The sequence below is a fragment of the Gracilinanus agilis genome, chromosome 3 (genome assembly GCF_016433145.1).
Source record: "Gracilinanus agilis isolate LMUSP501 chromosome 3, AgileGrace, whole genome shotgun sequence".
NCBI lineage: Eukaryota > Metazoa > Chordata > Mammalia > Didelphimorphia > Didelphidae > Gracilinanus > Gracilinanus agilis.
Genome location: NC_058132.1, coordinates 412,841,350 through 412,869,228, shown reverse-complemented (window position 1 = coordinate 412,869,228; position 27,879 = coordinate 412,841,350). Strand labels below are relative to the sequence as shown.

General features: G+C 37.0%; 1 protein-coding gene across 1 annotated transcript in view; it reads left to right on the top strand.

Annotated features, from left to right (window-relative positions):
* The window catches only part of TIAM1 (TIAM Rac1 associated GEF 1), a 121,484-nt gene extending 94,727 nt beyond the window's left edge, over positions 1-26,757 (top strand). Inside the window, exons 20-25 of the mRNA XM_044666876.1 lie at positions 4,015-4,123; positions 5,497-5,555; positions 7,424-7,526; positions 19,148-19,235; positions 20,603-20,775; positions 26,288-26,757. Coding sequence (XP_044522811.1) covers positions 4,015-4,123; positions 5,497-5,555; positions 7,424-7,526; positions 19,148-19,235; positions 20,603-20,775; positions 26,288-26,757 — 1,002 coding nt within the window. The remainder of the gene's footprint in view (positions 1-4,014; positions 4,124-5,496; positions 5,556-7,423; positions 7,527-19,147; positions 19,236-20,602; positions 20,776-26,287) is intronic.
* Positions 26,758-27,879: the final 1,122 nt, after the last annotated feature.

Here is a 27,879-nt window from a genome sequence, read left to right as displayed (position 1 = left end):
CCGTGAGTCAGGGGCAAACGTCAGTTGGCCCCACCTTATATATATCCCCTCACAGCTACATTGAAGGAGGTCTCTGGACTCAGAGGCTGAAAACTGGAGATCACAGACCTCTGCAAGCCTCTATGATTCAATCTGGGCAGTGGGTGGCTGGCTGAAGGGTGGTTGAAGGGTGGCCAGGAGGTAGAAGAAGAAGAGGGTAGGAATAAGCCTGAATCTATTTCCTGGCTGGACTGTGAGAGTTACTGAACCATCAACACTAGTAGTGAGAGAGCTGAGAGAATAAAGACCATCTATACATCTGCAACAATAGCCTTCCCTATTCTTTGGCTTGGCTGTGGCCAGGTCCAGCCAGAGATAGAGGGAGAGGTAAAATCTCATGCCTCCACCAGACCAATAGCCTCCAGTCCTGATTGTTAATTAGTTTAATAGATAATAGATCAATAGGGTTTCCAATCCCCAATCATTGACCTTGTTAACCTTTCCCTACTTATAGATAAAAGAGTGTTCAATAACAAGTACCTTCCTGAGTGGTCTTTCTATCCCTGCCCTTGGGAAGGGAGTCAAACGCAGTCATATCCTGAACATTATCTAAGGCTGATCAATAACCTAATACCAATTTATCCAACCCCAGGTTGGGCCTGGAGAGATTACCCATCTATCTAACCTCTCAAGGGTTCTTACTTGGGCAGCTGTTAAAGGAATTCTAACAGGTTATCAACCAAACCTGTTAGAGAGAAAGGGATAATTTACAGCAGTAGCCAGGGTGATAGGAGTAGGTGTTCCTCCCACCAAATGCAGCTGAGGAGACTATAGACAGATACTCATCATCACCATCATTATACATCTATATCTCCCTCACTGTACCCTTATTTCTTTAACACTACCACATGGCTCCAGATGGAATGAGCAAAAGATGAAATATTAGGGAAACAAAGTTTGATCTTCTGAGTAAATCAATTTATTAATATTTTTAAACCCTTATCTTCTACCTTAGAATCAGTACTGTATATTGGTTCCAGGGCAGAAGAGTAGTAAGGGCTAGGCAATAGGGATTAAGTGATTTGCCCAGGATCACACAGCCACCTAGCTGATCCTAGCATATTGATTCATTAAGCTCAGATAACTAACAATTTTTATCATACTCCTTTCTCAATTTAGGGACCCTGAATACTGGCAGAGACAGGTTTTTATACATTAAAAATAATCAAGTAAGACCAATTAATTAAAAAGAAACTGTACAACATTAGGTAATCTGATTTCTAACCAAATGAAAGATTAGAGACTTTACACGTTTCTAGGAGGAGAATGAATAAGTACAATTACCTGAATTCAAGAAAAGAGATATCCTACTTCTCCCAAGTATCTATAAACATTGTAAACATCTATAAACAAGGAACATTGAAATAATAACTGATTAATCAATATGGGACCAGTTTTCAGATAAGGTATATAAGTTGGTTAAGATGTATAATTATGAGAAAACTCCTTAGCCTTAAGATCTGTTTGCATTTCTGGTTAACTTAACCTAGGTACCAGGGAAATAAAAGCCAACCAAAATAGAAAGTGTACAAAGCAGAATTTCAAATCATATAGAGCAACTGAATCAGCTAAAGTACCAAAAATGATAGGAGAATGAGGGTGGAGAGGAAATGTAAGCTTTCCCCAGAATAATTTCATAATTGTTTCATTTGAAGGAATTAATAAAAATTGGCAATTTTGAGGAAATCACAAGATCAGATGCAAAAGTGCTTGGAAAACAGTAGATCACATGAAAAAATTAAGCAAGAACTTAAAATGTGGCTCCAAAAAAGAATGCCAACAATGAAGAAAAAAACAAGTGGTAGGGAAAGATACAATTGGAAAACCTTAAGATGCTTTTTAAAAAGCATTATTGTAGCAGAAAAATGATTTGTACATAATTCAACAACTGGAAAAAAGACTCCCCCCAAAATCTCATAATTATATAACTTATTAGAAAAATATGAAGACCCAACTGATAGCCCTGGATGATAAATCTCAGTATTACTGACTTCCCAGAGAATTTAGAAAAACAAAAGAATATGAGTATTTTATTTCAGGGAATCATCAAATAAAATTTTCCAGAATAGAAGACAGTAAGCAAACTTTAAATTTAAAGAATCTATTCATCACCAACTAGGAAGAAACCAAGATTTAGTTGAACACATCATATGGCATTAAACTTCAGTACTACAACAATGGGAAAGGATACAAGCTACCAAAAAGAAATTAAAAAATTGAGTATCATATAATAATATTTAGGCTTATGTTGGACTAGTGAAGAACAAGGAAAGATCAAAGAAATTTAAATTCTACATTAACAAAATTTATTAGATTAGACCATAAACTCCAGAATTTATCCAACAAAACTACAGAAGAGATTAATTTTATATTCAAGAAGCAAACAGACTGATAAGTTTACAAAGAAACGGATGGACTTTTTTTAAGATGGTCTTTTTAAAAAAAATCTTAAAACAGCAAAGGGTTGGTCCAGGTAAAGTTTCTATTTTAGCCTCTACACAGCATACAGATTGCTAAAAAGGCTGGCACAGATCCTAACTCTTAGAAGTACATATTACAACCCCTTCCCAAGATCCATAGTCTTTCCTCTATAGCTTCTCCTGAATGTTTCAAATGGGGCTTTAGAAAATTTTATGATTGGATGGGACTGATGTTAAATTTCTCTGTACAATTTTACTAGCATCTCATAGGCTAGCTATCAATAGCTTTCCATGAGCCCTGGGTTTCAGGAACTATATCTAAAAAAGGGTATAATTGCTATCCATCTGCCTAGCAGAGTGGAAGGACATAGAGCATAGTGCATAAATCCAAAAGAGCAAACCAACTTCCTTTAGAAAGTACACCTCCCCCAGATTTGAATTCAAATTTTTCTGACTTTGAAGCCACCTCAGCCACCACATTGCATCTCATGACAAATTACCAATGATTATAATCCGCTCTAATGCACAATACATATCTTAGGAAAGTGTAAAGGGAGAGTTGGGGATGGATATGATGGATACTGCAGAGGTGGAATTATTTTTGCAATGATGTCTGTGCTCAGGATCCTTTTCTAGTAAATGCCAAGCTACAGTCTACATAATTCATAATCGCACTCCTCTATTACTTTTCACATGTCAATAAAAAATTCTTTTCTTGTCAAAACAAACAAAAAAAACCCAACTACACCTCCCACCTAGCTAATCTACATCAGAGCTAGCTGTGGTGGAAATTCATTTTTTAAAAAATAATATCCTTACCTTCCATCTTAGAATAAATTCTAAGTATCAATTCCAAGGCAGAAGAGCAGTAAAGGCTAGGCAATTAGGATTAAGTGACTTTCCCAGAGTCAAACAGCTTGGAAGTGTCTGAGGTGAAAATTCATCTTTATGGGGCTAGGTACAAATGGCTCCTCATCTCAGGGAGTTCCCTTCTGGAGGCTGTAATTGATTAAGCTAGCTGAAATAGTTAAATTCTCAGATAGATCTCTAAGCTTGTGGATCTCAGTAGGCTTGGATCCATTAAACCAAAGGCATCAAACCCAAATAGAAATGGGGACCTTGACTTAGAAAACTATATTATCAGTGTTGTCTTAGTTTTATGGTATTTTTATTTCTTTAGTTAAATATTTCCCAGTTATATTTTAAGCTAATTTAGGCCAGACTCAAGAATGTTATGTATGAGCCTTATGTAGGGGACACTCTGCATTAAACCATGCCCTCAGAAGCTATTGCTCTGGTGAGTTCATCATGCTTCTCCTCCAACCTGCGTAGCTCCTGCCTTCAGGGAGGTAATCATCCTCTTTGAAGGAGTAGTAATGAAATAAGTCTAGTTTGTTTTTTTTTTAACCACTTGGGTAACTTTGGAGTCCTCAAGACTCTCCTTACTTCTCTCATTGTCTTATCTCATGTAAACTAGAAATCAATTTCTGAATTTCAAAATGCAGTGTTAAAGAGATGAATAATTAAAACCACTCATAGCATATTGGATCTTCAGGTTGCAGATCTATCCATGGGAGATTTACTATTGCATACTACAGTAATCTGGCTAAATCCTCCAACCTCACTTGGAAAGTGGAAAAAAGAGCCAGAATTGGCAGCATTTGGTAAGTATAAATAGTAATATTGAAGAAGGAGAGACAACCAGGGAAATTTTTCTAGATGAGAAATTGATTCCCAAGCTGATATTTTTTGAAACAAAAATAGTTATCTGAATTGGTATTTCTACTATGTCAATGAAGTTCTCCCAAATACTAAATTAAACCTTCTAATTAATCATATAGCATGGCCAACTCATTTTAAAAAATGTATTTGGCTTATACCTTAAAAAGTCTTAGCAGTATCAGCTATGGGACTGAGTGCCCAAGACTGGCTGAAATAACTAAGAGTCCTCGAAACCAAGGACACATTGTGCTCAAAAAGAATCAAGAGGAGTGAAAGGAGAGTGAAACTTTGGGTGATGGCAATTAAATTGTGTCAAAACATGTGTTGCCTGCCCTTGAGGACTTATTATCAGTCTTTTTAAAGATATATTTTCATGAGCTTAAAACAAAATTATTTGTTATAAGGGTTATCTTGGGTCTGTGTGATGGAGAGGAACAAAGAGTAAAACGTGCTAGAAAATGAAGGTCATGTAAAAATTGTTTCATTAAGGTTAAAATTTATTTTTAAAAATAGAAAAGTGGTTTTAGATAAACCAATGATTGCCTATATACCATTTACTGACTTAATGTAGGGTAGGTTGAAAAACATATATAACTATATTATGAGAAATAAATGTTTGGTAAGTTAAGTACTGGACTTAGAATTAAGAAATCTGGATTCTAGTGTTGGCTTATTCCATTCCTTATAACTTATAGACAAATAATTTTACCATTCTTTTGGGCTTCAGTTTCCTTATCTGTAAAAATGATGGTTAAAAACAAGGCAGACCCAAAAGAATTATAAACACAGCAATAATCACCCTGTTGTGTAGGTAAATAATTTTAATTGTCATAAAACTTGGGTCCAAAGCAGCAAACAGTGTTGTTTAAAGCAAATACCCTTTCTTAACAGGTTAACTGTTTAAATATTGAAGTATTTAATTGTGAGATAGATTTTTATTTAAATGTAGTAAAAGACAATTTACCAATATGAAAAATGTTTTTAAGTAAAATAAAGTTGAATATTGTAATTACTGATCTCCAAGGTCAACTTTTATATTCAATATTGGTTACACTCATAGCTCCTGAATTACATTGGTTGGTTGTTGTCTTTTGTACCAAAATGACATCACTGATGATATCTTTTGAGACATGAATAAATTAGATTTAAGTGAGGCAAAGCTGCATATGTGATAGCTGAAGTTATACATATAAAATAAGAACAGTGTATATTTCTAGAGAGACTTGTTTTCCACTCAACTAAACTAACCGAAAGTTTTGTCTGAAAAGAGAAAATATCTTTAAAAAAAAATAACTGACATTATTTTTTTTTCCAGTGTTCAAAATGGCTGTGGTCCTCGTGTATAAAGATGGTTCCAAACAAAAGAAGAAACTTGTAAGATTTGTTTTGGGGGTTTCTTTCTACGTGTTCTTTAGGCATGCTTGTTTAAGAGCTTTATGACTTATATCCGAGAAAAGGCACTGAGATGTTTATCGGCATTATCTTTTTTTTCAAAGTTTACCACTTTCAAGCAGTCTTCCACTTAAAAGATAAAAAGAAAGAGCTATTGTGAGTGACCAACCAGAAAACCATTAATAACATCTATTTAGTTCCTTTTCCCTTTTTTCCTCTACCTCCTACCTTCTACTTCCTTAAAAAAATTGCTTACTTTTTCTCTATTTGCCTGTCAGCAACATTTATTTCTCATCAGCCAGCCCCCACTTCCACATCTGTGGTATTGTTTTGGTTCTCAGTGCCACATTTTAGGAAGGAAAGACACTGATCAACAGAAGAGAGTTTTCAGGATGGTAAAGGGCCTTGAGGAATTCTTTTGTCAAGAAAGAATTAGAGGAGAACAGTTAGACTGCACAATGGATAGAGAACCAGAATCCATGGACAGATCTGCAACCTGAAGATCCAATATACTATGAGTAGTTTTAATTATTCATATCTTCAAGACTATATTTTTAAATTCAGGATGCAATGTCGAGTTTTACTCTATAAGATTACTTTGGTTCTCTCTTCTCTTCAATGAAGGTTATATTTGAAATCCTAAATAGCATAGCCAACTAGTTAAACATTTATTTGGCTTAGACCTGGAAAAGTCTTCGCAATGCCAGTTATAGTAAATTACAAGTGGTAAACCTTGAAAAGGTCTGAGTTCAAATGTGGCCTTAGACCCTTCCTAGCTATGTGGCCCACAGCAAATCATTGGCTAGCCCTTGCCGCCTTTGTACCTTAGAGCCCATACTTAGTATCAGTATTTAAGCAATATGTATTTAAACTTATTGCTTATTATTTATATTATATAATAAATATGTTATTTATTATTATTAAAAGTAAATAAAGTATAGTAAACCAAAAAAGTATTTAAACCCAGCAAGGGTTTTAAAAAAAAGAAAAAGAAAGAATTAGGGGGTGACAAAATAGCAGTCTGCAAGTATTTCAAGAGCAGTCACATAGGAGAAAGGTTTGATGCTAGAGGGCAAAACTAGAGTTGCAAAAGTGTAAATATAGGATTGATATAAAAAAAACTTGATAATGAGAGGAGCTATCCAAAAAACTGCTTGGTTTCCCCCTTACCAGAGGTCTTCAAGAAAAGTCTGGGTGATAATTTGTTAAGTGATGTAGAAAAGACTCTTGTTTGTGTATTTGTTAGATTTCATGACTTTTGATGATGGCTTTTCTAGCCATGAGATTCTATAATTCTCTGTGAAACCCTTGGTTATATTCCTTTTATATTCCTTTTTTGAAGTTTTTAATTTTTTAAAATTTACTTATATTGGTTGCTAATCATAGAGGGGAAGGAAGGTCCCTAGGATGGAAGATCCTCAGTTGGGAATCACAATTTGAAAATCAATTTGAGCTGCCTAGTATATGGTATAGTCATATAGTGTGGAGTCATAAAGTTAGAAATAACAGTTGTGAGTCTTGTATCTCCAACTCTTACTAGCTGGATGATTTTACAGGTTAACTTCTCAAAGATTCAGCTATCTCACCTATAAACTAGAGTACTTATTCTACCTCTCTCTCAGGATTTTTGTGACCAAAGTGCTTTATAAACTTTAAAGCACTTTAGCATTACGAATTATTATAACTGGTCTATAAATAATAATTGTAGTTTATATTTGTATAAAAATCTTAAGGTTTACAAAACACTTTGCTTATGTTATCTCCTCTGATCCCTATAAGTACTATGAAACACCCAATTACCACGTGGAATACATTATTCTTTACTGAAGTAGTTTCCATTCTTCCTACAGGTAGGATCTCACAGGCTTTCAATTTACGAGGAATGGGACCCATTTCGGTTTCGTCACATGATCCCTACTGAAGCTCTTCAGGTTCGAGCTTTGACAAGTGCAGGTAAAGTCACTATGATATATACCTTTGGGATTCTTGACATGGATTTCTAGTATTGTTACAATTAAAAATGATGAAGGCAGATATTAAAAGGGAAATTAGTATTTTAATACAAGCCATGCTGACAGAGATAAATCGACCATGCGAAATCTATTTAAATGGTGCCTCCGCCATTTTCTTCCATATGGCCTTCCCTACTCCTCTCTGTCCCCCGGGACCCTGCTCAGGTAACCAAGAGGCCTTCTCCAGGCTGCCCTCTGAATTTAAGCTCCCCTATACGTCTCTGACGTCCCCACATCCAAAAACCATTGGATCACGGGGAATGTAGTCTCAAAGTCCCCACATGTCCACAGGAATTTTGTAAGATACTTTTAAATGGCACCTCCCTGAATTCCAAACACACATTTCCCCCTGAGATCCAGAAAAAAAAAAAAGGGTTGGCCCTTTTTCTTCGCTGGATCTGTAAACATAGACAACTTCTGAATTTCAGGAATTTGGGGGATAAAAGAAATGGGTAAAACTAGATGCATTGACAAAAAGCCATTTTGGGGGCAGTCCTCTATTGGTATAAGAGTGTACATTCAAAACAAATGTGTTCAATTCATTCAACTCCCCATAGTTCAAATCAACTGCACCCAAAGTTCAAAATTGATTTTTATGGTCCAGTGAAGGGTCTTCAGACATCTTCATAGTGCCCTCACCAAACAGGTCTGTCATCTGGATTCTGGGGAGAAGGCAAAATCCTTATCCTGAAATTACTCTCAAAAGAATTTAAACTTTACATTATAGATTATAAAACATACATTTCCTTCTAAGAATTATACATTTCCCCCTGAAATTACTCCTAAAAGAGTTAAATATACATATAATTTTACATTATCAATTTTTAAGAAACTTAACACACATCCCCCTGAGGAAAATTCCAAACAACACATTCCTCCCCTGAAAAGGGTACCTCAGGTCAGATAAGGATGCATGGCTGAGTCACGGGGGTTGAAATCAGTTGACAAAAGAAATAATAAAAAAATAAAAAGAATAACAGGCCCTTGAATCAAGGCCCAATTAAAGTGATTTAAGCAGTTTGCATTTATCTATTCAGGGCCAGGAATATAGAAAATTGCCATTCTCTCTATATAGAGAGAGAAATAAGGGAATGTCTCTCCCTGGTCTGATTTGCCTTCAACTTCTCAGGGAATGAGCCAATAAATAACCAATCTTAGGTGCTTTACTAGGAATCTAAGTTAAAGGGGACCCTCATCCTCTAAAGTGTTAGAAAAGACTGGGACTCCAGAACTCAAACCCCAGTTTCAAGCCCTTCAGTACTGGCATAGAACTCCTGCAATCCATGCATATTCTCAGTCAAATCTCCATGACCATGTGGCTCTTGTTAGCATTTCTCCTGGAATCAGACAAAGAGGCATTAAATCACAGTCCCACAGTCTCAGGCTCTTCAGGTATGCATCATTATAGCAAATATATATTTGCCTTAAGTTTATATCACTGTAAAATCAAAAAAAGGATAAATAATGATTATACATGTACTTCCAGTACAAGAGGAGAAAAAGGAAAAATCAATTGCTCTAATTAAATAAAAGAATGTTTTAAAAATCAAATAAATAAATAAACAAACAAACAAACAAACAAATAAATAAATAAATGTATAGCTTAGAACTAGTGAAGGGTTTCTTTTACCCAAAAATGAGATTCATTTTCCGTGAGTGTAAATGGGTTTTACAAAATAACAGATTCACAATGCACATTCAAATAGAGTATCATATGTAAAAAATCATATACTTGTTACAAATTTTAAATCTTGGCTAAGATAGTTTCTCAACAAACTCTGTTACTGCCTCCATATCAAACTCTGATATTAAAAAAAAACCTTCTGGTCTAAATTATCCTCAGGAATTCTAGATCCTTCTGATAGAAGTATACAGGAGTTCTCTTGGCTTCCTCTTTTAAAAAAAACCCGGGTAGGAAATTTTTATGCTTCTACCCATTTAAGGCAACAATTTTTATAATAAAATATATAAAAGCTTATCCTTTAAGACAACAATTCTTTAAAATAAATACATAAAAACCTTATCATTTATACAGAAAGGACTAGGATCTAAAGTAAAATTTAAAAGACCTCTCATAAAATTACAAATTAAATCTCAAAGCATCGAAACCTCCAAGGTTTTATACAATTACCAAGATAGAATAAAACTTAAAAGACATGTGATCCTATAAGATGTTCATAGATGGTACATATAACAGCATTGTTTTGGTACAGTAAAACCTTAAATAAATTAGGAAATACAATATGAGTACCAGATAACAAGCTATGCAGTAAAAAAAAACCTTCTACTGTTTCTAAGAGATTTTTTTTCATTATTTGGGAGTTACAATAAAATCATAAGCAGAAACTTCATTAGCTTAAAGTGATTCAGTGCAACAGGAAAATCAACAATATAAACAAAATTAATTCACAAAACTAATCAGCAAAATACAGTAAGACACAGTCCTTTTAAAACCCATTCAGTTCTGAGGTTTTAAAATCCACCTCTGGTTCAATTTAAGGTTCTTCTTAAGAGGTTTTAAAGTTCAAGGTTCAGACACTAGCATCCACGTGGGATCGTGGGCTCGGGGCTAGAGAAAAGCTTAGGAGAGTTTTTTAGAAAATCCCATGTGTAGAGATTGTGAGAGGAGGTGCCCCATGGAGGGCAAGAATGGAGTAAAGCATCTTTCAGGTTAAGAGTCGGGGAAATACTTAACAAATCTTTAGCGGCAGAGGCTGCAGCAGTCTCCGAAGATCATGGCAAGTCAGGGCAGGGCGGTAGTGAAAGCGGCAGCTGGGGGTCAGCACTGTTGGGGCTCAGGATTCGGCAGAGATCAGGGCAGGCAGGAACAGAGGCCAGGTCGGTAGTCAGGAAGATCGGCGGCAGAGGCAGCGGGGGTAAGCTGCTCTGATGCCCCAAGGTGGATCGGGCTCAACTGGCTGGCAGGCAAAAACATGGCGAGCAAAGCCACTCTCCTTTTTTAAAAAATTGCTCAAAAGAGCTGAGCAAAATGGCCAAAAAGAAAGCATGGCTTTTAAGAGAACTCTAAATGCTCTCGTTAAGCTATCTGGAAAATTGAGAATTCAAAATCCAAACTTCATGTGGTTGCCATTAATGTTACAATTAAAAATGATAAAGACTGAGATTATAAGAGAAATTAATATTTTAATTGCCATGGTCATGTTGGTAAAATATATATGACTGCACCTGACTATCTTTAAAATTATCGCCCATCTGTATCTCCACCCATCTTCCTAGTCTCCCATGCTAGAGAGCTCACTCAGGTAATAGAGGCCTTCTGCAGGCCGCCCTCCACATTTAAGCTCCCTATACATTGGATCACGGGGAATGTAGTCTCAAAGTCCCCATGCGTCCACAGGAAGTTTGTAAAATACTTTTAAATGGCACCTCCCTGAATTCCAAACACACAGTATGTATGTAAATTATTTTTATTGTTACTATAATTTGATCTTTTATCCAAATATTTTTTATTCCCCTTTCTTCCCACTACCTGGAACAGAGTTTAACTCTCTGGCTTCCAGAGAGGATGGCTACCTACCCTGGAGGAGTTATTATGGTGAAATTTCTAACCACAGAAACACCAATGAGAGAAACTGTAAGGACCAGAATGTAAGGGGTAAAAATAAAAGGGTTGGACTAAATTTGTAAGAGTGTGGTCGCCAGGAATTATTACTCAATTCCAAATGACTTTTTGTAATAGTTTATTTACAAAAGGAGAAAGAATGAAAGTAAGAAAATCAGAGAGAGATATTTACTCCGGCCTGGTTTGAACCAGGCAGGGCTTAAGAGGCCCCAGCAAAGGGGCCCAAAGGAAGGGTTTTATCCACAAGGCCTCCTCCAAGACGAGGAGCCTCTTTGGAAGCTAGTACCTCCAAAACAAGCCAGGGAAAGGAGTCAGCCTCTTTCACTCACCCATGTGGTAGTTCTAAGGGAAAATAGAAAAGCAGTCCAAGGTTCTAAGTAGGAGCTCCTCCAGGGTCAAGTTGAAGGTAAAAGACCTCCTCACAGGAAGTTCTTGCCACTTTCAAAGACCATTCCTTTCGTCACTTCCTGTGCCTTCCTTCCACTTTACGTGGACCATTTATAGCTAAAGCTTTGCTTAGGACTGTCCAAGGGCAGTTAGTGGATTCTGATTCATCACCCACTATTGCATGCATGGATCACAGACCTCCCCATACTTAAAGATAAGTGGGGTGTAGATGCTTCTGGTGATTAAATCTAAAAATGGGCAGGGGAGAGTTAATCCCATCTTCACAAAACAAAGTCTCAGGATCCAAGCCAAAGGGAAATAGGTTTATTGGGAGAGGGCCAGTTTCACAATAAAGACAGACTTCTACTCAAGACCAAAAGACCCAGACCACTGTGAAAGGGCTTTCTTTATACCCCAAGAATATCACGATTTATAAACCAGTACAAAAATAATCGAAGACAATAGTTATACCCAGCTAAAAATAGAGGCACATGGGAGCAATGTTCATTGATTAAGGCAACTAGGAAATCCTTCTCATTGATAGAAGTCTCTTGATAGACAAGGGAGAGTGGGGGAGCCTGAACCCTACTTTCTAAGGCTGATGATGTCAAGGATGATGTATACTAAGATGACCAGAGTGAAGGGGAGGTGCCAGGCCTCCAAGTGAGGCAAAAGCCTGATGATATATACTGGGGTATATATATGAAGGTTTAGGGGTGTAATCAGGCTTAACCAAGGGAAAAGCCTCTATACTACTAATGAAGACTGAGTCATAAGTTCAAGACCGTAATTGCTGAGGGTGCATGATAGAGCAAGTCTGAGGCTACAACTAAAGCCTATGCGAACCATGATTAACTATATTAAAGCAACTATCTACTAATTTTATACCTTAAAACTATACTAAAATAATCATAAAAACACTGCTAACATCATAAAGGAGTATTATGATATTAATTCACTTATGCCAACATTATTTAACTATCCTAAAATTGCAATTATGACTATTTAAAGACTACTGCTAACATTAAAATCTAATCCTCATCTTAGGGAGAACTGGAGGATTTCTCACTCACATTATGATCAGTGAATGTTCCAAATTTGAGTAAAAAGTTAAATTTCATAGTTTTCCTGTTGTGTTTTTACCATATAGTTATCAAATTTTGCTGCATTTTTTTTTGTTTTCAAAGTTCTATCTAAGTTCCGGGGGTTTATCTTTTTGATTAATTTGTTATGTTTCATTAGTAAATACTGAAATTTCCCAACTTTTTTGTCTTTCTGACAAAATAAACTTAGAATTAATTCTGTGATAACTTTTAATTTAAAAATTTGGCTGCATTCAGGTAGATGCTTTTATTTATTTTTTATTTATATTTAAAATAATATTCTTTCACTGTCAGTGATACTTTTAAAGTTTTTTTCAGTGATACTTTTTAAGGTTGAGTCCATTTTATGTTTAGCTCTGTTGCTCTTTTCTATCTCTCTCTTTTTCTATTTCTCAGTCTCTCTCTCTCAATCTCTCTGTCTTTAACTGTCTGGCTCTCTCTCAGTCTCTCTCTCTCTCTCTCTTCCTCTCTCTCTCTCTCTTTCTCTCTTTCTCTCTCTCTCTCTCTCACACACACACACACACACACACCCATGCATAAAAACATATTACTATACACAGTTATTATAATTATTTCTATTTCCTCTCTATAGTTTTTTTTCAAAGCTAGACTCCTGCTTTCACCTTCTTCCAAATCTTAAACTGTCCCAATATGAGGTCTATAAACAATTTTTTTTCTTTTGTTTCTTTTGAATAAACTTTTTTATTTCCTCATTTTTATCTTCCTTTCACCCCCTCCCCCCCATCCTCCCTTGGGATATCCATTAATCAGCAGGACTGCAGCTGTTTTGCTTTCTTCCCACTGGGCTTCCTTTAAGGTATTTGATAATTCACAATAATCAGGTCAGAGACTCTGTTTGCTTGCCCCACCCTGGGAGAAAGTTCTAGCCTCCCTTTTGGTTAAACCTGTGCTCTCCCCCCAGCTTTCTAGCTTAGCACCTGAAACCCCTGGTGACTCCACCCAGAGTCTGACTCAGAGTGTCTCCACCCTGAAGATCCAGATCATGAGAAATCCCAGATTCATATACTTTATTATTCTTGGGGTTTATGGGTCTGTCTTTTTTCTTTTGCAGTATGACTAATGTGGAAATGTTTTGCATGGCTGCACAAGTATAATCCATATCAAATTGCTTGCCTTCTCAAGGAGGGAGAAAGGGAAGAAGGAAGAAAAGAAAATTTGGAACTCAAAATTTTTAATTTTCGTTTATGTGTAACTAAGGGGGGAAAAGAGCAAGAAAGAAATCCATGACTCACTGCTTAGCCTTCCCTAACAGCTCCCCATCAGGCCTGCCCCACAAACTGGCTGCTCCCCTCCCACAGTGATAATCTGCTGAAACTTATTCCTTGGTGACTGACATATCTCCAGTCTCGGCTTAATATAACATCCCCACCCCAGTGGTTCTGAACCCCCAACTATCATTGCACAACCCTCAATCCCTACCTGCACCCCATTGTCTGAGCCTTTATTACCACCCCCTCAGCCTGCTGCCTCCCCCCAATATTTCACTCAACATTCACACACCCTGGAGGCAGCTAGCTGGCTCAGTGGGTTAAGAGCCAGGCCTAGAGGTTGGAGGTCCTGGGTTCAAATGTGGCCTCAGACAATTCCTAGCTGTCTAGCAAATAACCCTCATTGCCTAGCCCTTAGCCTTGGATCCAAAACACAAAATTGATTCCAAAACAGAAAATAAAGATTTATTTATTTATATATATATATATATATATATATATTTTTTTTTTTTTTTTTAAATTTGTACACCCTAACATTTCCACTGTGGTCTTTGGAATACATGCTTTTTAGGTGACAAACTTGCTTTGCTCTTAAAAATTTTTCTTTCTCATTCCTTTTGTCTTCTGTTAGTAACTGAGATCTGCCTCCCTCCTGATGACATAGCTTACTTGGCTACCCTTTCCTGCACTGGTCACATTTTCATTCATATTCCCCCAACTCATTGATTATGGTGCAGTTAGAACTCTCCTTTCTCTCCATTAGCACTTCCACACCCTTCCTCTACCATTCTTGGTAACCTCTCTTCCTCTGAGGTTCATTTAATCCATAATTTTAACCCAATCAAGATTCTGGTAGCTTTTTATCTACCAACACCCAGGACACTTTATCAGTGATTTCAGTACCAGGTTTACAGCCTTTCCTTCTGTCCTTAGAATTATTGTTGTTGTTTTCAGTCACATTGACTCTTCATGACTCTATGTGGGATTTTCTTGGCTGGCGTGGTTTGCCATTTCCCTCTCCAGCTCATCTTACAGATTTTACAAACTGAGGCAAATAGGATCAAATGACTTTCCCAGAGTCACACAGGTAATAAATGTCTGAGGCTAGATTTGAACTCAGGAAGATGCATCTTCCTGATTCCGAGCCAGGCACTATAACCACTTCACCTCCTAGCTGCCCTGTCCTTAACAGGGGATTTCGACATATATTATTTTGATATTCACATATATTCAACATAATAATACTCCCTCAAACACATTCTCAGTTTCTCATTTCGCATGACTTAATGCCTCCACCCTACACAGAAATAGTCATGCCCTTAATCTTGCCATTACCCACAAGTAATTCAATTCTATGTTCATGAACTTTGGTATTGCTTTATCTTATAATTGTTTTTTCATTCTATCTTTTGCTCTGCCTTACAATTTCTAACCCTATTCTTTTTTCCTCACAGCAACCTAATCCTTCTACCCAGCCTATCATTGCTGCACTTTCCATACTGTCAGCCCTTCCCCATCTTGACCCTTTGGTGGACCATCTCAACTCAATAATTTCCTCTCTTCTCTTGTACTTTGCCCCCAATTATCCTTTTACTGGTCTTGCCATACTAAACTTCAGCTTTAGAGTACTCTCACTATCCCTTGCCTTTATTCCTATTTTCATGCCCCTAAATGAAGTTAAAGAAAATCTTGAAACCCTTCTGATTTGGGGCCACTGCAAATCTATGTAACATAATCTCAAGTGGGCTCTCACAGTAGCAAGGTGGTCCTTTTATACCTCCCTAATCCATTCAGTCTCCCACTCACTGCAGCAGGTTTTCTAAACTTTTTCAGACCTCCTCAAGCCTCCCATAACTTCAACCACTTCCTACTCCCAAGGGATGAGAACATTGCCTCATATTGCCCTAAAAATATTGAAGCTATTTGTTGAGTTCCTTCTTCTTATTTATCATTCAGATGCTTTCGATAGCTATCTCCTCCACAGCCTTCTCACAGAATAAGCTGACCCTTTTCCTATCTAAGACAAACTCCTCTAAATTCAAAATTGATCCCATTCATCCCCATCTCCTCCACCCCCTTCCCTTCTTCCTTACTTTGTCACTTGTTTTCGATCTCTCCCTTTCTATTGGCTCATTCCCTATTGCCTACAAACATGCCCACATCTCCTCCATCCTCAAAAAACTCTCATTTTATCTTTCTGCCCCAACTCTTATGTGTCTTCTACTCTTTGTGGCCAAACTCCTTGACAAGCCCATCTATAATAGATGTTTCCCATTTCTTTCCCTTCACTCCTTACAGTCCATTTTCTGACATCATTACACTAAAATTGTTCTCTTCAAAATTACCAGTGATCTCTTAATGTCCGATTTCAATTATTTTGCCAGATGATCTCATTAACTCCTAGGATTCAATTATCTTAATGCTGATGGTTCTCATATCTGTTTATCCTTCCCCAACCTTTCTCCTAATCTATAGTCTGGTTCCTCTAATTGCCCATCCAACATCTTGAATCAGGTGTCCCATAGATATATTAAATTTCTCATGTCCAAAACTGAACTCATCTTTCCTTCTCAACTTTCTTCCTAACTTTCCTATTATGGAACTACCATCTCACAGTCAGGCTGGAAATCTAGGTATCATCCATTTTCTTTCCAAGTCCATTGATTCTGCCTTTGCAACATCTCTCATATGTACCCTTCCTAACCACCTTAAATCAGGACCTTGTCACCTCCTGCCTGAGCTATTGCAATTGCTGCTCATTGTTCTACCTGTCTCAAATTTCTCCCCATCTCAGTTCCTCTTCCACTCAGCTATCAAATTGATGATTATTGAATCCAAACTATAATCCTAAAGCACAGGGCTGATATGAAATCCTCCTTTGGGCATTCCAAGCTTTTCATAACCTTTTCAATTTTCTTATTACTTCCTTACCCCCTAAATACCCTGGGATTCAGTAATTGGGATTCAGTACTGCTTGCTTTTTTCTCATACTTGACTTTTCACCTCTTTGCATTCTCACTATCCCAGAAATTCTCTCCCTCATTCCTGCCTGTTAGTTTCCTTGACTTCCTTCAAGTCCTGTCTTCTATAAGAAGCTTTCCCTAATCCCCCTTATTGCTAATTTCTGAGTTTAGTTGATCATCTCCAATTTATCCTGTCTGTATTTGTTTGAATATAATTATTTGCTTAGTCTCCTCTCTTAGACTGTGAGCTCCTTGAGAACAGGGACTGCCTTTTGCTTTTTTTTCTCTCTCATATCCCCATTAATTGGCAAGCACAGTGCCAGTCAGAGTGCATAAGTAAGTTTTTATTGACTCACAGCTCCACCAATAATGCCTATTGTGAGGGGGTGAAGGGATGACGGTAGGAGGATTGATGGATGGGAGAGAGGAGAGAGGAAGGTAGAGGTCCCCAGCCCCAAAAGAGGGAAATTGACCAGAGCCCTTCAGGGCTCAAATAAAAGATCAGAGAGCAACTTTAGGGTTTAGAATAGTTAGGTTTTATTTAAATTAGAAAGGGGAAGGTCTAGGAAAACTAGGAGGTAGATAGAAAGGGGAAAAAGTGCCGAGAGAGATCAGGGTAGATAAGGCTTGAGAGAGCAGAGTGACTCTAAAAAGGTGCCAAACTTTCTCTTTGATACTTTTCTTCCACACTTCCCACAAAAGAAGTAGGAGGTGTCGGAGGAAGTTGTAGCAGGGAGCCCTGGGAGAAATTAAAGAAAGGAGTTTCATTTAGTTTTAACACTATTAATGGGAATGATTCAATAATACATATATGTGTGTATTATATTAGTTATTTTTTTATCTTGGATGCTAGGCTCTTATCATTGAAATCCAATAAAAAGATTTTTTTTCTAGTTGATCACTTACCTTCTTATCCTAAGTATACTGAATATGAGCATATTAATTTTATTTAAACAAATGTTTCATTTTCATGAAATCAAAATTATCTCTCTGTTTTTTAGAATTACATCTATCTCATGTTTTTTTGTTTTGTTTTGGTTTGGTTTTTTGTTAAGAATAACATCTCCTAGGGGAAGTTAAGTGGCTCAGTGAATAGAGAGCCAAGCCTAGTGATTGAAGGTTCTGGGTTCAGATCTGACTTCAGACTCTGCTATATATCCTGGGCAAGTCATTTAACTCCATTTGCCTAGCCCCCATTCTGCTCTTCTGCCTTGGAACTAATACTTAGTACTGATTCTAAGACAGAAGGTAAGAGTTTAAAAAAAATGTATCTCCTATCTATAGCAAAATCAATAGTAGAAAGAAAAACCCCACTGACTTACAAAATATAAGCATTTCAGTCTATTAAAACACATAAAATAGTTTGTGTAAATTAATTTGCAGACTGCCCATTAAAGAAATAGCGAACAACTTAAATAGTTGGAGGAATATAATTACTGCTCATGACTACGTCATTCCAATGCAATAAAAATGATAATTACTGCCAAAATTTATTTACAGTTTTAATGTTTTGCTACTCAAACTGTCAAAAGGATACTTTATAGTACTTTATAAAATAATAAGTCACTTGGAAAAATAAAAGATCCAAAATATCAAAAGAAATAAGAAAAAGAGGTACAGATGAAGGAGTACTAGTGCTTCCAAACCTCAAACCATATTATAAAGAATCAGGCATCATTTAGTATTGGTTAAAAAAAATAGAGAGGAAGTTCAGTAGGACAGACTAGATAAGAGAGAATCAGAAAGGCAGGAACTCAGTAATCCAGTGTTTGATAAATTAGAATTTATTTTTCTATTCTTTACAAAGAATTATTTGACAAAAACTGAATAGAAAACTAGAAAACAGTCTGACAGAAATTAACCTTAGACTAATACCTTATGTTATATTCTGAAATATATTTTAAATGGATACATGATATTAATATTAAGGATCATACTATAAAAATTAGAGGAGCTGCTTCTTTTATAACACTAACTGCATTGATTTTGTTTATTGAAAACATTTTTCAATATTATATAGTCAGAATTGTCCATTTCATCTACTGATTCTTACTAGCCATTGTTTGGTCAAGAATTCTTTCACTGTCCTAAATTACAGAAGGTCCAACAGCTTTTTTTATGCTTCCAAGAAGACACACTTTTCTTTTAGGTTTGGGGGATTTGAACATAAGGAGTTTTGTGTGATTTCATCTTTATGCTGAAGAATGAAAACCAATTTTGTAAAATCCAGTGTTTGTTCATCAATTTGAAAAATATATTAATTCATCCTTGCTTTGTGTTGCTCTCAATTTATCTAGATGCAGAAGCTAATTCAGTCTGTGAGATTGTCCATGTTAAATCTGAATCTGAAGGGAGACCAGAGAGGTCATTCCACCTCTGTTGCAGGTAAGTGTGCATGCATAAACTATATATTCTGATGGAAGAGCCTTTATATGGCTTGCTCCTGTAGAGAACTTTTTATGTCATTGGGCCTATTAAAAACATTAACTTGAGCCACAAAACATGCAATTTAAACTCCCTTGGTGTTTACACTGGATTTAAAAAGCCAACACAGCCGATATTAATAATGTTCAACAGATTCTGGCTATAAGAATGGTTAATGCTTTGGCTTTTGAAGAAGTATGTAAGTTTTTATATATTTGTAGCATGCAATAGAAACTCTGCTATTTTATTTACATCTAGATTATGTCATAATATTTTGGCAGTAATTAATGCCAAATTTCTCCTCTCTTGGAAAAATTACTTTGCTCACATTTGTCTTTAGAGTATCCTTGAGAGACTGAGGAAATGGGATGAGGGGGAGGGAGAGAACAAAGGAGAGGATCAAATATCAATTTTATTGTGTCTTTTCTATAACTGGAGATTTGAGGCAGACACAGGCTGAAGCCAGTGGTCCAAGGAGATATCATGGTGGAGCCCTAGCCTAGACTAGTGAGCCATCCACTGTAAAATCTACTATGTATTAATAAAAGCATTTTTGACTGTGCCTATTCTATGTGTACTCAAGAAGAATAAGTCATTTAGTAAATACAATATATATTTAAAGATCCAGAGGCTTTAATATTAAATAAAAATGTGAGGGGCAGTTAGGTACCTCAGTGGGTAAAGAGCTAGGCTTGGACATGAGAGGTTCTGAGTTCAAACCCAGCCTCGAACACTTCCTAACTGAATGACTCTGGACAAATCACTTAACCCATGCCATTATTTATCCCTTACCTGTCTTCTGCCTTGGAACTAATACTTAGTAATTATCCTGAGACAGAAGGTAAGGATGTATGTGTGGATGGATGGATAGATGGATGGATGGATAGATAGATAGATAGATAGATAGATAGATAGATAGATAGATAGATAGATAGATAGATAGATAGATAGATAGATATAAAAAAGATACAGTCCAGAATTAAGAAAGCATTTTAGGTATTTTGAGTTCTGAAATGCTTGTAAAGAACAGAGCTTAATTATATTTTGCTGTATAAAATCTGTCTACTTTTAGACCACTAGTCATAGACAAGTATGTACTGGTAATAGATAAATATCAAATATTATGGAGAAAGAAATACATGTTTACTAATTTGTTAGTGCAGCATAAAAAGTGTTGTTTTTAAGTCTATGATTCTGTCCATAACTATTAGACAAGAGATTATTTGACATTTGATTTTGTTTGTTCCATATCATTAGAAAGTCTAGATAAATATTAAAGACCTCTGCCTTTTAGCTTATTTGAATCTTTTCTTTCTTTTTTTTTTCAGCTCCCCAGAAAGTAGAAAAGATTTTCTGAAGGCTGTGCATTCAATTTTACGTGATAAACACAGACGACAGCTCCTCAAAACAGAAAGTCTGCCCTCATCTCAGCAATATGTCCCTTTTGGAGGAAAAAGACTATACCCCCTTAAAGGTGCAAGGCCAGCTATGAGCAGGGCAGGTACTGTAGGGATACAGATTTTAAAGATCCCTGTCATCCCCAATCTATCATAGGACCCAAGTGAGTTTAACCTACTTGCTGAGCAAGACTAAGGTATTGCTTTGTGTAGGGTTAAGGCTGGTGCTTTGGCTTTCCTTGGGTGTGATTTCTCCTCCTTCTCTTACATTTCTATTATCATCTATTTATACCTTTTCCCTTTACTGCCCTCCTACTTTTGACCTGAGAGCTCTATCATACCCCTTATTCCCAAGCCAGTGGCAATAACATCCTCTTTGCAGAGTAGGCTTGATCACTCCATAGGAATGAAGAGAGCTGCTTTGCATGCTGGTTGGCTTTGTTTAGAGAGAGCAAAGCGTGTACTTTTTCACCAAGTTCCCAGCAAGCTGTTCTGGAAACCTATTAGTACAGTGATTAAGTAACTCATTCACTCTTGTTATTGTTTCTGGTCTTGTGGGCAGCTAAAATAGCAGGAAGGTTGGCTTCCTTTCTTTCCTTGCTCTCATGCCTGATATGACTTCTTTTAATTCAATGCTTTGATGGATCTGTGATCCCATTGAAGTGGAGGCTCCTGCAAATGGCACAAATCATAAACTTTCCTGTACTGATGATTCTTGTCCACATCCGTACATAAATCCTCCATGGAAAGTCCTACCAGTGCCGGACCTTTCTTTTTGGCTCCTGAAACTCTGTGGATACCAGTGGAGAACACAGACTATCCATCAGGCATCTCTGGATTTAGCTTCATGCTTGGCCTCCCTCCCTCCCACATCACTTTGATGATGTCTGTTATACTAGCTTCTCCTGCACCATTCTTCATGGCTAGTGTATCGCAGCCTGAGCACACCAAAAGTATGTCTCTACATTGCTTCTTTGGTAATTCTCAACTTTGATATTTTAGTAGCGTTAGCATTCACAACTTGCATGCATACAACATCTAGAGAGATTTTTTTTTGTCCCAGACCTGTGATTTCAATTCTATGGGGACTCCCTAATGTGGAAATTCCCTCAGTGATGCAGATTGGCAACTCTTCTATAATTTACAGTCTTCTAGAATTGCCTAAGACACTGAGAAATTAAGTGGCTCGACAGTGGTCACACAGCATATGCTAAAGGTAGAACTCAAACCCAGCTCTTCCTTATTTTTTTTTTTGTTTTGTTTTTTAAACCCTTAACTTCTGTGTACTGGCTCATAGGTGGAAGAGTAGGAAGGGTGGGTAATGGGGGTCAAGTGACTTGCCCAGGGTCACACAGCTGGGAAGTGTCTGAGGTCGGATTTGAACCTAGGATCTCCCATCTCTAGGCCTGATTCCCAATCCACTGAGCTACCCAGGTGCCCCTCTTCCTTATTTTCTAAGCTTCTCACTTGCCACATCTCTGGAAGAATACTGCTGTTAAAAAATATAGACATCTAAGTGGCTCAATGAATAGAGAGCCAGGCCTAGATATGGGACATCCTAGGTTCAAATGTGGCTTCAGATACTTCCTAGCTGTGTGACCCTGGGCAAGTCACTTAACTCCAGTTGCCTGACCCTTATTGCTCTTCTGCCTTGGAACTGATCCTAAATATGGATTCTAAGACAGAAGGTAAGAATTTAAAACAAAAATATAGACCTGACCAGTTTGTTTCAGGACATAGTTTAGAGTCATTAAAAACACTTCCCAAAGATAGTGCATTTAACCTACTATTTTCCTGTTTAATTGTTAATTAAGATTATACTTTATTTTCTATTTGCACTAAATGTCCAAGATACTTATACTGATAAATTTATTCTTACAGTTTTCTAAACAAATATATGTCATACTCTGGACAACAGGTGTTTTTTTACACTTGATTTTTCCCATTTGGTTGTAAGGGCAGATTATTTTTGAGCCATTATGGTAGCCAGGCCAAATTCTTTTTGGATCATTAAGGATTTTGTTCAGAAGTCTCTATAATGCTCTGAGATTGATAGAATCAAAACAATATTGATAAAGAAGAGCATCTGGAGGACCTCTCCATCTTTAAGAAAACCTCTTCTGATGAAATCCGTGCTGACTATCTTCCATCTCTATTGCAGTGGCAAACACAAATTTACCTTTCCTTATCTTCAGCTTCATTTAATTTTTAATAATCAGAGGATCATTGAGAAAGTCATCCCTATTGTTCTCTTTTGATAAATCTTACATGATCTTAACATATCCATAGGAGAGGCTTTTTGAAGGAGTCTTTTAATTTGAGAATGGTTTGACCTGTTATAAAAAAGGGGAAAGTTGATTCATTCCTCCCCTTCCAATTCCTCACACACACACATACACAAAACACTCATTCACTCACTCTCACTTTCACTCATACACACACACAAATAAGAAGTTGAGAGGAAAGCAGTTTTGTAGCAGTTTATCCTTTTGGGAGCCTGGCTGTGATATATTTCTAGAAAAGATAGAATTTTCCTTAATTAGATCCAGATATTTTCATTTCCTCCTCCCTTGGAGGCAACCAGAAGTTGTCCTACACTGTCTGACCTTTCCTCCATCATCTTCCTCGTTTTCTTCAGCTATATCTAAGAGACACAGTGTCCTGTGACTGGGTGAAGACCCTCAAAGAGAAAGCTTAGGTAATGCTGAGAAGTAATTCTCTGTTTTCTAAGTTATAAATATAATTTTTCCATTAGGTAGGTTTCAGTGAATGAACAAATATTTGTTAAATGCCTACTACATAGAGTATGTGTCCTGTTCTGCACTGATGTCTGTAAGGAATCTTGCCAATTCTAATATACTGTCTATCTTTACGTTGTTCCATTGGGCCCTTAGGCTAGAAAGGTTCACTTCTCATTTTCTTCCTCTTCTTTTAAAAGAATATAACTTGGAAATTCTCAGCTGTCCGTTCTCCATTCAGGAATATTTGATGATGATGCATTCAGCCATTTATATTTTGCCTCTTTTCATATTTTACATATTCATATTTCAGTGAACTCAAGTTCATTGAAAGTAAGCATTTTTGATCTTTAGGGAACTCATTAGGAGTTCCTGATGAGATTTCTTAAGCCATTTTTTAAAAAACACTCCAAACTTTGCCATCATTGTGAATGTCCTGAGGAACTTTCACCACCTCCTGTTGGATAGGGCAAATGAATAATTCATTGACTCATTGTTAAAAACATATTTGTCTTTCTCCTTCTGAGAGCTCATATCTGTAATCAGACATATGATCACATGATGATAATTGGGGAAAATCAGAGAATTTGTCTGATAAAGTGGGATATGCTCACCCAAGATGACTAAGTTCTTAAGTGGACTTAGCAGATAGATGTTTATTCGTGCTGTCACTAAATGAAGATAATTTCACTCTCTGATATCTGTCTAAAGATGAAAGCAGAGTACTCTGACTCATCACCAGGAAAGTCTAATAGTATTCGACTCTCTTTATTTAACTTTAGTCAGAACAGTAACTAAGGTGGAGCAGCTAGAATATTATTCCAGAGTCCTGAAATTTATAGAGGCATTGGCAGCACTGTCAATACTTCAGCAACAAAGAAATAGCTGAGTTTAGCACCTAGTTTGAAGGAATAGTTAAAGTAAGAAAGAAACAGTTTCCTCTCTATCCTCACTTCCCTCAAGTTACCTCACCCTTGGTAAGCTTCTTTGTATCTCTCCCTGTATCTCTTTGTATCTCTCCCTTTTTTTCCCCTTTCCCACCAAGCCTTCTTTAGAAATGTGCTGGCACAACAGATTTAGAAATTCCTAGTTATTGCTCTGACCACAAATGATCAATTATTGAGTTAAAACTGGCTCAGGAAAAAAAAAAAGCCAAATTCTACTATGATATTGAGATACATTTGAACAGAAATTCTGTATCTTTCTGAGTGTTTTTCAGTTCTCCTGGAAATGACCTTCATGTCTTCCCATATCAGAGCATATTTGTCCATGTTTTAGGATGGAACGTACCATTTTCTTACCATCATCCTTGGTATGAAAAAGTGGATAGGGGTCTAAATTAGCCAAAGGGCAAACCAATGTCCAAGTGTCATGTGTGCCCTATGCCTGTGTTGATCCACTGAGCCTTTAACTGAAATTTCTAGATAATCATGATATAATCTGGGAATAGTTAAAAGTAGTTTCAGTGATAGAGCTGCCTTGAAATGTGATGATTTGTGTGTCAGGCAAGGAAGTTCTCTGTGGGATTTGACGTTAGGCTCTGTTTGAACTTTTGTATCCTCATACTTCATCCTCTTGTCTGTAATATGACCATTTTATCACTAGAGGAGACGGAGACGCAGCTGTATTGCCATGTGACTAGCACTTAGTATATTTGTGAATCAATAATTCCTAGAATTCCCCCTTTTCCCTATGTAGAAAGATTACAGCACTTTGTTTATGAAGCGTTTTACAATCATTTATTACTAATTTCTTTCAATGACCCAGTCATTGGTAACTAGTCCACCTTCTGCAAGAAGGTGAAACAGTTCAAGGCCAGATGATACCCATAGGAGTTGTCTAAAGGTATAGTCAATGTTCAGGTTCTCTGAGCTCCAAAGTAAAGTTTAATCCTCTGAGCCTGTAATCAACTTTATTATAAAGAATATATTTTGATGGCCAGGAAGATGAACTTTTTTGACCAACTTTAGTTTTGTTTTTTTCCCCAAAAAAATCTTTGTTGAACTCTAAAAACCATTCTGGACAGGGCATAGTGGCCCATGTCCTTTGGTCCCTGCTGCTGAGAGGGCTGAAGTAGTCCTTGAGTTCAGAAATTATGAGCTAAAGGAAACTAAGCTATTCGTGTGTCTGCACCAAGTCTGGAACCAATATGGCTAGCTCTTAGAAGCAGGAGGCCACCAGGCTGTCTAGGGAGGCACGAACCAGCCCAGATTGGAAACAAAGCAGGCCAAAGTTCCTGGGCAGTTGGAGAACCAGTCTGAATGGACGGATAAATGGATGGATGGGTGAATGAAAGAAGAAATAAAATTCTGAACTCTTGGCCTGGCTAAAAATCTTAAAGGAGGCAAATTGATGGTTTTGCTCCTTTGGTACAGAAAATATTCTAGGTCTAAAGAGCTTTTTCAAGTCATGGCCACTGCCTTAAGGTCTTTCTTAATTCATGAAGAAAGCACTAAGATATTGCCTGCGTTACTGTTAAAAGTGGGGAGGGAAAGGAGGAAAGGGGTAGACTTTTCTCCTTAGGCATATGGGCTTGACCAATCAGAAACCCAAGGTCACATTCAGCTACTTGTTTAAGAAAATGACAGCAAACACTCTGTTACATCTGACATCTAGGTGGACAGAATCCAAGTGAAAAATGATTCTCTTTCAGGGAATGAAATTTGTTTCTCTTTATCCTTTCATCCATTATCACAGTCGCTCTTTAAATACTTGAATCTCTCCCGGGAACCAAGGTAAACTTGGATTCAATGCATCTAATGATTAAATTGATTAAATTGTTAGGGGAATGTAATCTATGTTGGCATATTTTCTGGAATTTCATTTCACATAAAACATATGGAGGTTTTATTTTTATATTTGTTTTGTGTGTGTGCAGTGTCTGCCCCAAGTAAATCTCTTGGGAGAAGGAGGAGGCGTCTGGCCCGAAACAGGTTTACCATTGATTCAGATGCTGTCTCCACAAGCAGCCCTAAGACAGAGTCCCAGCACCCCTCCAGTGGCAGGGACACTGACCGCTGGGTAGAGGAACAGTTTGATCTTGCTCAGTATGAGGAGCAAGATGACATCAAGGAGACGGACATCCTTAGTGACGATGATGAATACTGCAAATCCATGAAAGGGTCCCCAGAGGACAGAGACCTTCAGGAGCAGCTACAAGCTGCCTCTCTCAGTCAGCGGGAAAGAGGCCAACAAGCTATGGATAGTCATGCCTCAAGGATGACCCAGCTCAAGAAGCAAGCAGCTTTGTCTGGCATCAATGGTGGCCTGGAGAACTCTAGTGAGGAAGTCATTTGGGTTAGGCGTGAAGATTTTGTCCCCGCCAGGAAACTGAACACTGAAATCTAAATGTCACTTTCTTTTAGGTAGCATTTGTAGGTTTCCCCACCCCCCCACCCCCATCCTCCTACATACTAAGACTTTATCCTTTAGATTGCGCACTTGCACACAGGGTTTTGGCAGCTGACTTGTTCCAAAACCATGTAGCCACATCACTTCATAAGTTTTAACAGAAACAGAATAGTTTAGAATTTGAAAAAGAATAAGCTGGAGTCTTGTATTGTGTACATTACTAAGGGCTTTTATTTATTCTCAAATAATCAGGGGCTGAGAAATGAAAATATATGTATATATTTTTTAAAAGCGCATTATATAGCACTGGAAAATAGGTTACTGAAGGCATTTAAGTATGTGCAACAGATGAGCTTAAGTGATAGCAAAGAGAACAAAGGGTTTGGGTTGGGTTTGGGTTTTTTTTGTTTTGTTTTGTTTTTTATCTGTGAGATTCATCTCCTTGATAAGAAACTGCCTTGAACAATTATCTCTGTACAATTTGCAGTGTTCTTACTCCTTTCTTTCTTAGATGTCAGAGAATATTTGTATTTTAGAAATGTGTGTGGAAGGGCTTGGGAATTTATGTTTTGATAAGCCTTTCCCTTCCTCTTCCCCTCTTTTTTTGGTCTGTGGCTGGTCTTTTTTAATGTTAATGTTGGAAGCTCTAGTTTTGCATAGAATCATAAAGATGCCAAACTCTTTAAGAAAGAGATCCAAATTTATCACTTGAAAACAAAACACTATTTTTTTTAAAATGTTACCTGATGTGCAAGGCACAGATTGTTGAGATTTTTACAGTGTTAATGTTAACTCCAGGTCTATAAAATGAAGAGTTAGGCATAGTGACTTTATATTTATATGGGAAAGATCAACTGGAACTCTTTCTTGGGAATAATTGTTTTCCCAAGAAGCAGATTTTATGTTTGAATATATATTTGAGATGGAAATTTATTTGAATTAGCAATGTAGCTGAGTCTCTACATGTCTGGTGAGTATAGCCAAGGTAGGGGTGGGGTGGAGAACTTGACCAACAAATCAATCATTTCCACAAAAACTGAATACGGTATACACATTGATTTCCCCATTACTATTGTTTCTTTATCCATCAATGTTCTCTTTCATGATGTATAGATTATA